Genomic DNA, 14,792 nt, shown 5'->3' on the forward strand with positions numbered 1-14,792 from the left:
GCGAGTAATGAACCTTGTGAATGAGGAGAGTTTCTGTCTGACGAACACTTCGCAATATCGAACGCTGACCCTCAGATCAACCAATGCTTATGCGCTATTTTCCATCCTTGTTGGATAGTACTTACAACCTCTCATCTACAACGCCTCTCAGAATGCACATTAACTAGTGTCGACACCTTCGCTCCAAGACAACTTTTCTCCACGCTCAACTCCAAACCCCCACCACGCAAAATAACTCAAACTCCATTGACACCGTTCACTCCATTGGTGACCTTTTTCGTTGGGATCGGCTCCAAACTCTCCTTCAAATCCTGCACCCATTTCAGCTTGCCCTCGGGGAATATTTCACCGCCGGCCTCGAGATCGTTTCCGCCCTCAAGCAACAGTGTCCGCACAATTACCTTCTCCGGCATGGCATCCTGATGGTGGTAGATGTGCGAAGTGCAGGTCGGGCAGAAGTGGCATCGCACGTCCTTGCCTGCAATCATCCAAAGTTGTCAGCAATCGATCCGAAACGGGGGGAACAAGTCCCACAACACTTGCGGCGAAGGATAAAAAGGGGGCCAAACTTACCGCTCGCGCCCTTGTACGTATACACGCTCGGCCGCCCCTTGGTGATCGTCAAGTCCTCCCTCGGCACGATGTAGTTGCACGAGTAGGGGCCGCCTCCCAGCTTCTTACACGTGTCGCAATGGCACAGCACGTGCTTCAGCTCCTCGCCCTCGCCCCGGACCACGACCTCCCACTCCGTGCCCCCGCAGTGGCAGCTCCCCTTCCACCTCTTCCCCTCCTCCTCGCCGGGAAACGTCACGCCCTCCGGCCTCGTCGCGCCCGGCCCGAACAGCACGCCGTCGCGGATGTCGACCACGACGCTGTCGTCGATGAGGGGCCCCGCGGCCCGGCTGAAGGCGCGGTGGACCGGGTCTTTCGTGAGGTAGTAGTCGAGGTCGTCCTGCGACGCGAATTCGAGCACGAAGGCGTGCGTCATGCCTTTCCCGAACGGCTCCCACGACCGGTTCTTGCCCATCCGCATCGAGAGCATGTACGGCCGGTTCGTCACCGGGTGCAGGCATTTGTGCGGGAGCGCGCGGAAGGCGTCGAAGTGGGTTTCGAAGTCGGACCAGGTGATGGTGGGCTTGTACTTGAAGAGGACGATGTGCGTGATTGTTTGGGTGGAGCTGGCGGGGGCCGACATGTTGGGCGGAAGCTCGGGGGGCGAGGTTGGATGGGGGTGAGGTGACTGTTCGGTGTCGGTGGTCGGTGGCTTTGGAGGAGGGAGTTGCGCTTTGGTGGATGACGACCGCGAGGTGATTGGTGGTGCTGTTTGCGCAGGTAATGGGTTCCGAGTGCGGTTCTGCGGAGGAGAGGGAGGCGGTGATATGGTGTCTGGAGCTTTACAGAGGCAGGGTAAGCCTCTACGCAGGAATCGCCGGCGGCGAGAAGTCGAGGAATGAATGTTTAAATGCTAAAGACAGAAGTGGTCATAGTTTGGGCGCAACAATGAAGCAAGACTTTTCCTGTCGTGAGAGACGAGATGAAGTCAAGCAGCTTTATATGCAGGGCTTGAACCGGTTTTGTAGCTCGCTACCCAGAGCAGCTCGGTCTTTGAAATCGGCATCGGCATGGCAGGATCCTCACAAGGAGAGCAAACTTTGCCCGAGCAACAGTTGAAATGACGAGCATTGAGCAGCGCGGGGTACGGTGCCTTGCATTAGCGCTTGGCGGGGACGAGTGTAGGCTTTCCGGGAAGTGCTCGGAAGAGGAGATTTGTCCCGCAGGAAGGTCGCCCCGAGGGAGCTATGGCCACCCCGCTGCTTCTCATGGAGTTACTTTCCCCGTGGGGTACGGAAGGTGGAGTAAGTAGCTATCTCCGCTCCCGAGGTGCTATCGAATTGCGTTTCACTTATTACTCCCGCCACAACCTTCACTACGGCTTTTCTTTTAATCTGCTCTCTGGAGAGGAAGGAAAGGTACAATCACGACATTACGCCCCACACTTCGCAAGCACCTCTTTCTCACTTGAGGGCATACGACGGTTTTCCCTCTCCACGCTGATTTCTTTTATCTTTTGCGTCGCAAAGTCCATCCTCCTGCCCCAACAATTCTGAGTCTATGGACTGAATGTAGCCTTTTTAGAGTTCGAGAGAAGCAAGGCCATCTCCAATAGCACCGACCTTCAAAAGATCGAGACCAAATCCACTGCCGACGCATCGAACTCACCTTCAGGTAAATCTAGGCATCCTGCAAACCATCGGTCGAATATTTCGATGAGCGGGACCGTGCTCGGCCTCGTCCAGGTCTGCATCAGGCCATGTCCACCCATCAGCGAATCGGTTCAACGAAGCCGCTCGCATTGTCTCACAGAGTAGCGCCATGCGTCGCACATCCACGAGGCTGACTTGAGTTACTGCCTGGGTTGTTGAGGCGTGGTGACGCTATCTCGGAGGAGATCAGCCTTGTGCTGATGCGGGGTACTGATGATGCTGCGCACATTGGCGGCTTTGCGATGCGGCAGTGCCGCTGCTTATCTTTCGCATCCGCACGGAAGTGCCCTGTATCGGCAACCGGGTTCCACAATTACTTGGTAAGGCTTGAATAGGTATGGAACGCTCGAAATTTGGTTGTAGCTCTTGTCGTCCGACAAATACCTATGGCAAGAGGACTGAGAGGACTGGGTCTGCTTGCTGTCACAGCATCTATGCGAAACAAGAGAAAGAAATAATGGTTATTTGGGCTGCTCCCGGCGTCCACCAAGGATGCGGGAAAAACGCGTATTCACGTTGCATAGGCTACTCCGTTTTGTCAATATTTATAGTGAATGATTATTATCATTCCTCACTCCACATGAGCTATTACTGATCCAGAGCGTCCATGTAATAACCACTGGTCGTTTATGAGCCGGGTTTGCGTCTAGACACTAAGCAAAAACCGGGAGGCTGGGCGTAAGCAGCTGACCGTACCCAAAAGGCTCCTGCAGCAAGGCATAATCATGCTCTGGAGTGTTGTTCGAACCTTCAGCCTTCCATGTACGGGGTGGACGGGCCAATCGAGAGAGCTCGTTCAAGGCTGACTTGCAGCAAAGTACGCCTTGCATGCCACAATCAGATGACCGAGAGCTTCAGCCAGTCATCTCTGTACATGTGGCACTCGGCAGTGCGATGCTACCCTTGTCGAAGCCAAGGAGCTCCATGGAGTTCTTGCATATAAATGGAGAGACTACCACCATTTCTCTCCGTCATCACACAAGTTACTTTTCATCATCCTGTTCCAAAGTTTGGCGGCTGGTCAGCATGGAGCGGCCGTCGTGGCAGTGGGATGCCACTCGGCAAGACTATTACTACTGGGACCCAGCGGACAACTGCTACGTTTATCAAACTTACGGTCGAGTATACCCCGAAGTCAACAACTCGCAATACGTCTCGACGAGGATGAAGGATGGTACGCCGGAGCAAATGACGGAGCCAAGTGCACTTCAAAGCGGTATCCGATCATATAGGAGAGTTAGGGGGAGACCCGGAGATGCAGAGCGTCTCGATCCTCGTAAGTATAAATCTATGTTGTATATATTTATAGTGCTTATTTCGTATAGGATACGTAAGACACTATCCAGGTCAGGATTTCTACAAAGTTGGAAAGGTTTTCAAAGTCCTATGGCCCGAGCCCGCCGGAAACGCGCATTCCGGAGTGACTTTTGTCACTGGGGCTTACAATGAGCCAATCTACAACAAGATACGATGGTTTATCGTAATTCGAGAGGGAAGAGATTGTTGTACATGCCTGTAAGTGCATTAGAAAACACAGTACAGAGTTCGTTCGCTTAACTACGCAGGTCAATCCAAACGTACAACAGACAGGGTGTTGCTAAGTCTGGCGTGGATAAGGCAGAGCACTCCGTGGTGTATACTGGATCTTGCTCTCCCGACGTACCTGAATGGGAAGATCCGGATGGGAGGATGCTTCCAGCCATTCCTATTGTTGCCACCGATCCTTCCCAAGCCAAACTGGATGTTATGACTCGTCTCAACTACGCAAAGCCATACACTGTGGAGCATAACGTCAAATCCCTTGAATTTGGACATGTTGCTCCGGAATGGCTGGATGTATTACGAAAGAACTTTCTAGATGTACTGCAAGGTTCAGACAAAGCACCATCTGCGCCTGAAGTATCATACTCAGGACACCAAATGTCTAGATCAAAGCCAGACCGAAACCTCGCAACGGATCAAATCTACACGCCTATCTCAGAGGTTGGGCCCCCAGAAAGTACTAGCTTGATCTACAGTCAGACGCAAAGCGGACATACATCAAGTCCATCGAAAGAGGAACAAGTTAGAGTCCCAAGCCAGTCCCCCACCTGGCCAACAGCATCAACCCAAGGTTCACATGGTGGTCTCCAAGACAGCCCTTACAATGCGTCCCAACTCCATGAGCAAGATGGCCAATCTCGGACAAAAGAGGCCATCGAAGGCTTTCTGGCTCCTGGTGAAGGTCAAGCCCATTCGGATTCCGGGTACCATAGCGGGAAAGGCACAGATACGGCATCTATCTGCTCAACGGAGACAGGGAGTAGTTCTCGTGTTATGCCTACAAACTTCTTGCAGGATTTCATCGCGTTCTTTGGCAACACCCTGATCGCGAAAGCTGGAGCGCGTGAATGGGCACCCTATGCTGCCACACAGCATGAGCCAGCCGTTATGGAGGCCCACTTGGATCATCTCCTCAATCGATATGTAATCGACCTTGAAGAAATTGCCTCAGGAAAGGATTCTGCTGCGTAATTAAAGTTTGAACCAAACGTGAAAATAAAAGAATATCTGGACTAATACAAAATGGCAATAGAAATCCCCTGGTAGGATTCGACAACAGCATAGTCAAAGACGCAATTCGTCTAATCCGAAGGTACCGGTCCACAATTGCGCGCTATTTCCGACAGAACGCTCTCTCCACTGTGGACCCGAACGCACTTACTCTTTCTCGTCTCCAAGGGTATGGGATGCGACTCTCTTTGGATGAGCGTATCAGCTTATTTGACAAACTGCAAACGGCCGAAACGAATGACGACTCGGACACCGATGAAGACGATGACTTCGAACTGAATCTCAATGCGGTCAATGATTTTCTACTTGCTGGACAGCCGTTCAAAAAGTTGATGATCTCAATTCGGCGAGACTTGTACTGTGATGACCAATCGCAAATGAAGTACATCCAGGAGATCGTTGCAAGTAATCTTCTTGCACCTGGCGGGGAACATTGTTCCAAGTGCTTCCTCGAAATGGCCAACGAAGGAACAACAGAACAATCCAACTGCAAATGTCACCCTATTGACACCTTGTATCTCACGTCATTCTCAATCGATTGGGACCCAATGGAGTTTCTGCAATCCCAATATGGCGATCTGAAAACACCTTTGGCAAATGTACTTGTGCTATGTGGGTCTGGACTTTACGCGTATGCCGCCACCTGTGCGGACTATCTCCAATCAATCTGGCCGAATAGCTGCGACATATTTCTACCTTTGCTCCAGAAGTCGCTGCAGAAGTCAACATCTTCTATCCGTCTTGGAAAATGCGGATCCATCAGTATCCACTTGGACAGCAAATTTCTCGACAAGCGGAAACACAATTTTGTTCGGGTAGAACTGGTTGCCACGATGGATTTAATCGTGGAAATTGCCCAGCAGATGTCATGGCTTGCCACCGCGCTCAGAGGTGGGCTCTCTGGTAACGTAGTATCATACTCGGAAGCTACAGTTGCTAAGAGCACATCGACTGAGTCGGACATTCGCTGCTTCCACGTATCCGTCGCCCAGCGGCCTTTGGATCCGAAGGAGGCATCATGTTGGTTCTCCCTCTTCGATGGTGCTGGAATCGCTCGCGGCTTCCCAATACCGGAAAGGGAGAGTGTATCGGGTCTGGAAATCTCAGTCGACATTCTAGCAGCATTGGCTGGTGCCAGACATGCTGTCGAGTTCGAAGGAGGCATCATTTTGAAGGGTTTCTCAACCATGATTGTCCCCACAGAAAGGGTTCAGGAAAGGATTCGATGGCACCTTGTTCAAAGCAACGATGGCAAGGCACTTACGTATGAAGATGGAGTCAAGAATTGCCCGAACAGGCTGATGATCCACGAGTTCGACCTGAACGCGCTTAGGTCTACCAGGGCGATCGTCGGTTGGTGTAGCGCGGTCAAGTTATTCCTTGGAAGTGAGGCGATCAACTACGAAAATCTCCACTACTCCGGCTTCCACTTGAACAGTTTCGGTCAACATCTCAAACTCAGTGGAGGAACCGTCGGGTTTTCTCAATTAGGTGTAGGACAGCTCAATGTTGCTTTCGGCACCAAGGATGGAAAGTGTCACTTCCAAAGGAACAACGGCCCTTACCAGGAAATCGTCGCTTTGGCCGAGAAACTGAAGGTACTGCTTTATGACACCAGCGAAAAAAGAGCTTGGCTTGTACCAGCGTCACATGTGGTGCTCCACATCGCTCAAGCACGACTGCAGAGCGGCTTTTTTGCGGACAACGAAGGAAAGATCAAGCTGTTTTCCACAGACACCTCCAAGTGTAGTGCACGAGAAACACTTATGAGAGATGTCAACAACATGATAATTCCTGAGGAGAACTACCGCCTCAAAGAGCTGGTCGTGGACATCTGGTCATACCTCGATCGTCTCAAGGAACATAAGGACCCCGATGACGCCACTCCAGGAGTCGAGCCCAAAATCAACTTCCGGGACGAACTGATTGGTTTTGAGTTCAGAGACATCGTGCAGAAAGAGTCCCCTTGCGCCTTGAAGAGATGTAATATCGCCAAAACCAATGGAGGTTGGGTCAACCTCATTCACGATATTGGCGCTCTCGCACTCTTCGCGAACGGCTTCGAAGATCTCGTCAGACCCTCCGCTACTTGTCAAACGTCTCTATGCCGCCGCTGGATTAGCCTACCAAAGGGCGAGGATTATCTCGCTGTTCCTGTGCAAATGCTCAAAGGCCTGTACGAAGTCGCTGGTTGTCCTCTTGATCGCAAGTTCCTGAGCAACACCTGTTTGCAGTGGCACCAAAGTCGATCAATCTTTGGACCATGCGACGTCCGAGTACCGTATGATTGTGGATGCAACCGCCTCAGTCAAGTAGTGGGAAAACACGCCATCGGTACTGTCAATGGACCCGGCAACTTGGATCCATACGATAAAGGTGCTGTGATATTTGGCCAGTCGGGGACGCTTCTACAAGACATCTGTGGCCGCAAGCACACTCCAACCAAGAAACTGTTCAGTCAAGAGAATCAGGATATCACTTTTACGCGAATACAGAACGACAACGGACCAAGCGAGTCGTCAATATCCGATGGCGGCTCTTCCATTCAACGTTCTGACGCAAGCGAAGGAATGACTTACTCGAGCATCTCGACCGTCCAATCCGAGGACAATATTACTTCTCTGTCTGAAGAGAAGAACGTTGAGGTACAACTGGAAGCAGAGCAGTCACAGCTTACAGCAGTTCCAGGCAAGTGTAAGCTTGAAAAACTCACCTTCGAAGACAGTCAGCGCCAAGAGAATCCGGCAAAGGGGAATAATTCCAATCATCCAAGGAGTGTATACACCGACAAGCTTCAATTGCATCACGGTACGCATCCGACCGTATCGAAAGGAGCATCGCATGTATCGCGAATTCCGTTGCCTACGCAGAAGACACCGCAGGCGTATCCGAAGGTCCAAAGCTCAGAGGCCAGCGGACATCGCCTTCGCCGGAAGCACGGAAAGACCAACCTCGAAATGGACTCTGTTGACTGAATTCAGGAAGGTGGGAAAGTTTGATATGTCTAGCAGGGCGTACCAAAGCAGATGTAGAAACGCAAAGTTTTTTTTTTTTTTCCTATATTCCATAAGCAAAAGCTAGTACTCCTACAATGCTACATCTTCTCATGTGTAAAACCAAGATTGCAGCTGCTGCGACAGGTCATCGTAGTACTTTATGTCAAGCGTCACGAGAGCATGTATGCATTTGAACCCGTGAATAAGTTAACACACAATGCGAACATTCAGCGGAATGTACAGATACGTGACCATGAATTTTCGTATTACTCATTACACAATAAACAGCCTCGACCCGGAAACTCTCAGGTCCGCACTCAAACCACCAATGCCGTCAAGTTTTCGCATCCTCGGCCACTTCTTAGCTGATGACGACGTAGAACCCAATCGGGCAGAGATCGGAGTCCTGGAAGTACTCGAAGGTGGTATCGGAGCTGCACAGCATGCCGCTGACCTCAAGCGAGCCCTGGCCGGCCTGGACGCCGCAGTCGCCAGCGTTGATGACGTAGGCGTTGCCCGGTGCCAGCACGGCAGGAGGGGAGGGAGGGCCTGTATATCAGAAAAAAAGCAAACAATCAGTCACAAGTCCCATACACAGCATCATATGAATAGCGGGACAACAACAAGAAAAAGAAAGAAGAGGGGGAAAAGAAAAAAGGAAGACTTACTCGGACCCGCGGACGGCTGGTTGTTCCACGTCGTCTCGTCGGTCGCGCCGGTGCCGAAGGCGTAGCCGGTGAAGGTGAAGTGGCCGGCGCCCTCGTACGTGTAGCTGCTCGTGCGCAGCTGGTCCTGGGACGGGAACAGGAACTTGAGCGTGCACGTCTTGCCCGCGGCCGACTCGGGCACGTACAGGTTGAAGATGGTGCAGAAGTCACCCGGCGTGATCTTGGGCGAGTAGACGGTGCCGTAGTTGGTGTCCGGGTTGCTCGCCGACACCGGGTAGATGCCGACCGGGAACAGCCACGAGGCCGGGTCCGCGGGCAGGTAGCCGTCGGCGGGGCAGACGGGGTCGGCGCGCTTGGTGAGGAGCGGGGAGGCGGTGGTGAGGGAGAGGAGGGAGAGGAGGGCGGCGGCGGCGAGGGACTTCATCATCGTGACGGGAGTTCTGAAGGTATGTTGTGTATAAGATGTTCTAAAGGGAAGGCGCTTGGGGTATGGGCCTATGCGCTGGGAGGAGGATGGGATATTCTTGCCGGGATTGACTTGCGTTACTGAGACCTGGCAGATCATCTCTTTATATGCTGCTCACGTTGGCCATGGCTCGACAACTATCAGCCGGCACAGTGACTTTGCCAGGCTGTGCTGTGCCGTGACATGGACCAAGGAGGCATCTGCCGTGCGGTCAATCCTCCGGGCATGAAGCTAAAGTGGGCACGCGCTTCGCCTGTTCGGTGTCAGACAGCCGAAGCGCAGCAGAAGAATTTCTGGAGACAGAACAGGGTTGTGGCGAGCATCGCGGCTCTTTCTCTCTCCAGGGCTGTGGGTAAGCTGCGGGAGTCTGCATGCTGACCGTGTTGGACAAGCTTTACCCCGAATGGGACAAGGCGGTTCTGACCAAGAACCTGGTAGGTCAAGCTTTCGTATCGAGGCATGCTAGCGACGGTGATGGCGGCGGGGATCCGGCATCGTCATGTGGGGAATGCTGCTGCGTTAATGCAAGCCCATCTTGCTGCAGCTTCGTGTTGCACGGCGGTGAAGATTAATTGCATGTCTTGAGGGACAATTTACATGTACGCTGGTAGCGTGACTACGCTCTGAGACAGGGCGCTGGTTGCTGTAAGCACTGCGGATATGGCGGGACCCAGTGCGGGATGCGCAAAAGAAACACCGACGATCACTCCACGTTCCGGAATCTTCGCCCAGGCTTGCTGACCAGCATAACCATGGCGGGGTAGTAGGATTATACGAGCGGGCATTTTAAACGGGTATAGCTGATGCGGAGAAGGCTCCATTAATGGAAATCTGCTCGCTGACGATCTGAGAGGCGGCATGAAGGATGGGGCGGTGTTCCTGGCTGAAAGGCAGCAATAAGCAGGCTAAGTGCGATCAGCAGTGAGCTGTCCCTGGCTGTGGCTTGGCTCGACGGTGCTAGAGTAGCATTGCAGCAAGGCTAGAGGTCAAGGATCGGTTATTCTTGGTAAGTAGTCTTCGGATGGAAGCCGAGAGCCGCTCTCGCCGACGCCCGCCACTTGGCCGCCACCAACACCCGACACATCCCACGTGTGCCGCCCAATGCAGCCACAAAAGGAGAAGTCCGACACTGCCAAAGAAGGAGAAAAAATCTCCTGGCTCGGTGAAGCTCGAACAACGAGTTCAAGACTAAAGCACATGCCCATCTTCTCGTTGTGTGGATCCAGGCGGAAGAGCCTAAAAATTCCCAATCAAATAATAGAACGACAGACCAAGGAAACAAAGAGAGTTGGCGGATCAAATAACGAGCATCCGATGCAAACAGCAGAGAGTTAATCCCAAGCAAGGATTCTCCCTCACGCGATGAGGCGCATAGCAAGTCTCGAGTCCTCCGTAATTTTGATCGGACCTTGGGCGTGTGAAGATTCCCTCTCTCAACATGGCAGGTTTTCCAGACGCTACACGTAGGCTATTGCTAATGTTAAAATTGGTGCAAGAGGCGTGCTCGATAGAACCTACGCAGATGAAAGGTCGAAGCTCGCTGCCGCCCAACAAGTTGAGGCATCTCAAACATGCAACTTGTTTGAGCCTGGGCCTTCAATAATGCTCCGCCACCAGCTAAGCAACCAGTGAGTCTTGCATGCAATCCTTCATTCGATCAAGCAGTCTTGCAATGCACGTCAGCAGAATGCATTTTTCTACTACCACTCGCAGTCTGCAAGCGCATGCGCGTATTTAGGATGCGAGGGATAAGCCAGTCGGGATAAACCACAGACGTGAATGAGCCCATAGGCAAACATGTGCGCCATGCAATGCAACTAACACCTTTCAGCTCAATCCGGGGAAGGCTGGCCCTCTCGGACTTGCTTCCTCAACGGCGGAATTACTGCTCAGCTCAGCTCACTCTCTGCCCACGGTCGGGAGCTGCCAGAATAAGTGCTGAAGGGAAAGAAAAGGGCTCAATCGTATGGCAGATCGTAAACATTACGTTCCGTTCCGGTCAAGGGATTTGACGCCAATCTCATCTATTAGCGCCCTCTACAGGATCCGAAGTCTAGCCCACGAACACCGAGGAAGATGTGTTAAACGGCTCACCGGCATACCCACCCCGCTTAAGGGCTGAACCGCATACCTCCGTTCGCGCAGACGACGCTTCCAGTGCTCCACCCCGCCTCTGGGCTGCATAGCATGACCACGACACCCGCAATCTCCTCCTCATACGCCGGGCGGCCACCCGCCTTGGGTGCATTCTGAACAAACTCGTCGCGGTCTATCCCCTCCCTCGCCGGCGCCAGCGGCGTGTTCTTCAGCCAGGGGTTGATCATGGTGAAGAAGTCTTCGCCGTTGCTCGCATACATGTCCGTCGCCACCGGGCCGGGGTTGACGCAATTGACCGTGGCGCGCTCCGACAGCTCGCGAGCCCAGGTGCGCGTCATGGCCTCCAGCGCCGCCTTGGTGCCGCCGTAGATGCTCTGGCCGGCGAAGCCCAAGCTGCTGCTCACGCTGCTCAGGCTGACGATGCGGCCGGAGCGGTCGTGCGGCAGGTGCGGCTCGACGGCCTGCATGAGCAGCAGCGGGCCGCGCACGTTGACGTTGTACAGCCACTCGAAGTGCTTGGGGTCCGTCTCGGCGATGGTCTGGTTGCCCGAGACGCCCGCGTTGTTGACGACGATGTCGACCTGGAACTTGTTCGTTTTCGGGTGCGAGAAGTGATTCTTGGCCACGTCGACGACGTGCGCGGCCCCCTTCTCGCTGCCCATGTCGGCCTGCACCGTCGTGGTGCGGATGCCGTACGTGCGCTCCAGCTCCGCCGCGAGCTCTTGCGTCGGCCCCGCCGACTTGTCCGACGTGTAGTTCATGACGAGCGAGGCGCCCTTGCTGGCGAGGTTGGTGCAGATCGCGGCGCCGATGCCTGCGGAGAGACATTGGCTCGTCAGCGATGGTGTTTCCCCGGGTCGAAGGGTAGCACAGGACGATTTACTTACCTCGAGAGGCACCGGTGACAATGGCCAGCTTGCCATCCAGCTGACGGGCGCTTGAGCCGCTGGAGAGATTGGTCGATGCAGTTCTGCCGAAATCGGGACGCGACATGGTTGTGTGGGTGGAAAAAAGGCTGTTGGGGAAGAGAAGACTGGTGCGGGGTATGGCGGGGTACCTAGGTGGTGCGAAGACGTCACGCCCACCGGAGTCGGAGTCGTCGCACGTTCCAACCTCCCACCGTGCAATTGAATGCGCACGAAAACTCTGCACTCCACGATGCTTCTTTCGGGGAGGAGTATGGTCCGAGTCTGAATGCTGCGAATCATTCATTCTCCACAGCCGGTTACAGCAGGATTAAGTCTTCAAACTCATATCTACTCAATTGCATCAGGCAGGCCAGACTTCTCATGATGCATCATGGCAAAGAGCGGCTCCCATACGGTGACGGACCGCCTCGTTACCTCTCCATTGCCCATCTCCGGCAGCTCGTAGAAATGCAGCTTGTCGCCCGACGCTTCCACATTCTTGCCAGTCATTCCAGTCTCGTCGTCCAGGAACAGTCTGTACCCCCTCAACACCGTCTCGACCGGGGTGATGCTTGCGATGAATCAGCTTTCGGTCATCTTGTTTGACCGGAGAATTTAACCCACCATTCGCGCGACACAGCCTCTATCATCTCCGGCGGCACAATCGGCGTATCCACAATGCCCGGATGCACCACGTTGACCGCAATGCCCTCCCTCGCCATCAACACGGGCGCGACCCCGCGCACAAACTGCACCACCGCCGCCTTCGCCCCGCAGTACTCCGGGTAGCTCTCGTGCGGGAACATGGCGGCCACGCTCCCCGTTACCACAATCTTCCCGCCCGGCCCGGGCTCTCTGTTGTGGCGCATGAAGTGCACGGCCAGGCGCGCGCCGTACACGACGCCCTTCCAGTCCGCGTCGGTGCACGAGAGGTCGGGCGCGGCCGGCACGTCGTCGACGGGCCGCCCGCGCGAGTCCAGGAGGTAGGCCGAGGACTGGTCGACGATGCCGGCGTTGGCGCAGAGCGCGTCGACGCGGCCCCAGCGCGCCCACACGGCGCGGAACATGGCCGCCTGCGACGCGTACGACGACACGTCGGCCGGGAAGAAGTGGGCGTTGTCATCGTCGTCGTTGGTTTCCCCGCCGCCGCGGAGGGAGGCGGCGATTTGCTCGCCGGCCGTGGCGTTGCGCCCGACGAGGGCGACTTTGTAGTTGCGGGAGACGAGGTCTCGCGCGAGTTCGATGCCAATGCCGGACTGTTTTGATTTTTGTCTCAGTCTTGGGGGAGGGTTGGGAGGTGATTTGGGCAAGGCGTACGGTAGCTCCCGTCACAATAGCTACTTTCTGTGCACGTTTAGAGTCTCCCATTGTGGCAGCAATGTCTTTGGGTGAATGGCCGGGGAACCCATCTTCACAAGGCACTTGTTGAAATATCTGGCACGCAGTCCCAGTTGATCAAGAGGAGGAACTCGAGTGATGATTGGGATCCAAAGGCAGACATGCATAGAGTAGTCAGGATGACTGATGAGCTCCTACATCATCAGGCATGGCTTTGGACCGAGAAGGCTCAGTAAGCATCTTGTAGAGGGCAGGCGCCGGCGGCAGGCACCAGGGAGACTTATCGAAAGCCCCTCTTAGCCTGCATTAGCGAAGACCCACCCGCTAGTAGCCCGGCGATCTTTGCCCGCTTTTACAGGAACTACGTGCGGCACGGAATCACGCTCGACGAATTACAACAAATTTTTCTCCCTTGTTATCTGCGGCGCGGCGATGCTGTGGAGCTGGCTCTCAGGCAACAGCACGATGTCGGAGAATTGACCATGCATGTTTAGGGGACTTGGCAGGTTCCGTCCAACTCCGTGTCCCCTCAGTATCACGACTTTTAGAGCGCTAATAAATTAGGAAATCACAACTGACTCTTCGTATCTATTACCAACGAGGAAGAAACATCTATTAGATGCTTTGGTGTTCGAAGGGATGCTAGGGCCAAGACGCTGGTCAGCACTGCCAAGTCACGGACGAGAACCACCACTATGATTTCCAAGATTTCGCGAGGCTAAGTCTCTTTACTGATGTTACAGGATCACCAATGTTGAAGTATTTACTAAATTTGATCCAGCTTCAGCGAGGGAGTGTGAACCCTAGAAGGTTTGAAACATTTCGCGGTTGGAACCTGTAGCGTATCATCTCAGGAACGACAGCTCTCCACACACGCAGCTCACCAGATCATCGTAATCGTCCGAGAAGGGTTCCTTTGAGACATTGTGATCGCTTTTCGGCCTCTTGGTAGGTCACTCCGACCACGCAACCTTGAGAAACTGTAGCTGAACCTTACCCAGACCCGCCCTTTTCAAGGTGGCCAACAAGTAACTAAAGACAAAGATGAGGTCCAATCTTTGGTTGATTGCTAAATATATGTAAATAGGCAAATATCTTTGCCTGTTTGCTTGACATATGCACAGTGGCCAATATGAGTTTTGCCCCGATTCGGTAATGACAACCCAACCCAACCCAATCCCCCCTCCTACCTGTAACCTAACCGAATCGGGGCAAAACACCATAAGAGCGGCCCGCGTATACGCCAACCAGACAACCAGGCAGTTCGTAAATAACCACGCCTCGCGATCTTTCCTTGATTGCTTCAACTGGGACCACGATCTTTGCGCCTGGTTCATCTACAGGGTTCCCCGCAGCTTGTGTTACAAAGGGTCCATGGCGCGCTGTATCCGAAAGTTAAATCTGTTGCGGGGGCACAGCGTTAAGCCCTGTTTCCTGCCCGCCCTGCGTTCTTCCTTCCCTGGCAATTAGGTAAGTTGATTGTGCGGACGTAGAAAGTTTGT

The 14,792-nt window shown here is 53.8% G+C and overlaps 5 protein-coding genes across 5 annotated transcripts; 1 reads left to right on the forward strand and 4 right to left on the reverse strand.

Moving 5' to 3' along the window:
• Positions 1-236: 236 nt before the first annotated feature.
• Positions 237-1,195, reverse strand: SLS55_002376 (uncharacterized protein; the record flags this gene model as incomplete). Its single annotated transcript, XM_066773858.1, has 2 exons — positions 237-478; positions 574-1,195. The coding sequence occupies 2 exons, from the start codon at positions 1,193-1,195 to the stop codon at positions 237-239; spliced, it is 864 nt and encodes a 287-aa protein (XP_066636425.1).
• A 4,232-nt stretch (positions 1,196-5,427) lies between these two features.
• On the forward strand, positions 5,428-7,792 carry SLS55_002377 (uncharacterized protein; the record flags this gene model as incomplete). The annotated part of the gene is made up of 2 exons (XM_066773859.1): positions 5,428-5,433; positions 5,525-7,792. The coding sequence occupies 2 exons, from the start codon at positions 5,428-5,430 to the stop codon at positions 7,790-7,792; spliced, it is 2,274 nt and encodes a 757-aa protein (XP_066636426.1).
• Positions 7,793-8,174: 382 nt separating this feature from the next.
• SLS55_002378 (uncharacterized protein) lies at positions 8,175-8,908 on the reverse strand (the record flags this gene model as incomplete). Its single annotated transcript, XM_066773860.1, has 2 exons — positions 8,175-8,362; positions 8,482-8,908. The coding sequence occupies 2 exons, from the start codon at positions 8,906-8,908 to the stop codon at positions 8,175-8,177; spliced, it is 615 nt and encodes a 204-aa protein (XP_066636427.1).
• A 2,150-nt stretch (positions 8,909-11,058) lies between these two features.
• SLS55_002379 (uncharacterized protein) lies at positions 11,059-12,037 on the reverse strand (the record flags this gene model as incomplete). The annotated part of the gene is made up of 2 exons (XM_066773861.1): positions 11,059-11,858; positions 11,932-12,037. The coding sequence occupies 2 exons, from the start codon at positions 12,035-12,037 to the stop codon at positions 11,059-11,061; spliced, it is 906 nt and encodes a 301-aa protein (XP_066636428.1).
• A 508-nt stretch (positions 12,038-12,545) lies between these two features.
• SLS55_002380 (uncharacterized protein) lies at positions 12,546-13,320 on the reverse strand (the record flags this gene model as incomplete). Its single annotated transcript, XM_066773862.1, has 2 exons — positions 12,546-13,208; positions 13,270-13,320. 2 exons carry the CDS (start codon positions 13,318-13,320, stop codon positions 12,546-12,548), a joined length of 714 nt encoding a protein of 237 aa, XP_066636429.1.
• Positions 13,321-14,792: the final 1,472 nt, after the last annotated feature.

This window comes from Diplodia seriata (assembly GCF_021436955.1).
Source record: "Diplodia seriata strain FDS-637 chromosome Unknown scaffold_2, whole genome shotgun sequence".
Lineage (NCBI taxonomy): Eukaryota > Fungi > Ascomycota > Dothideomycetes > Botryosphaeriales > Botryosphaeriaceae > Diplodia > Diplodia seriata.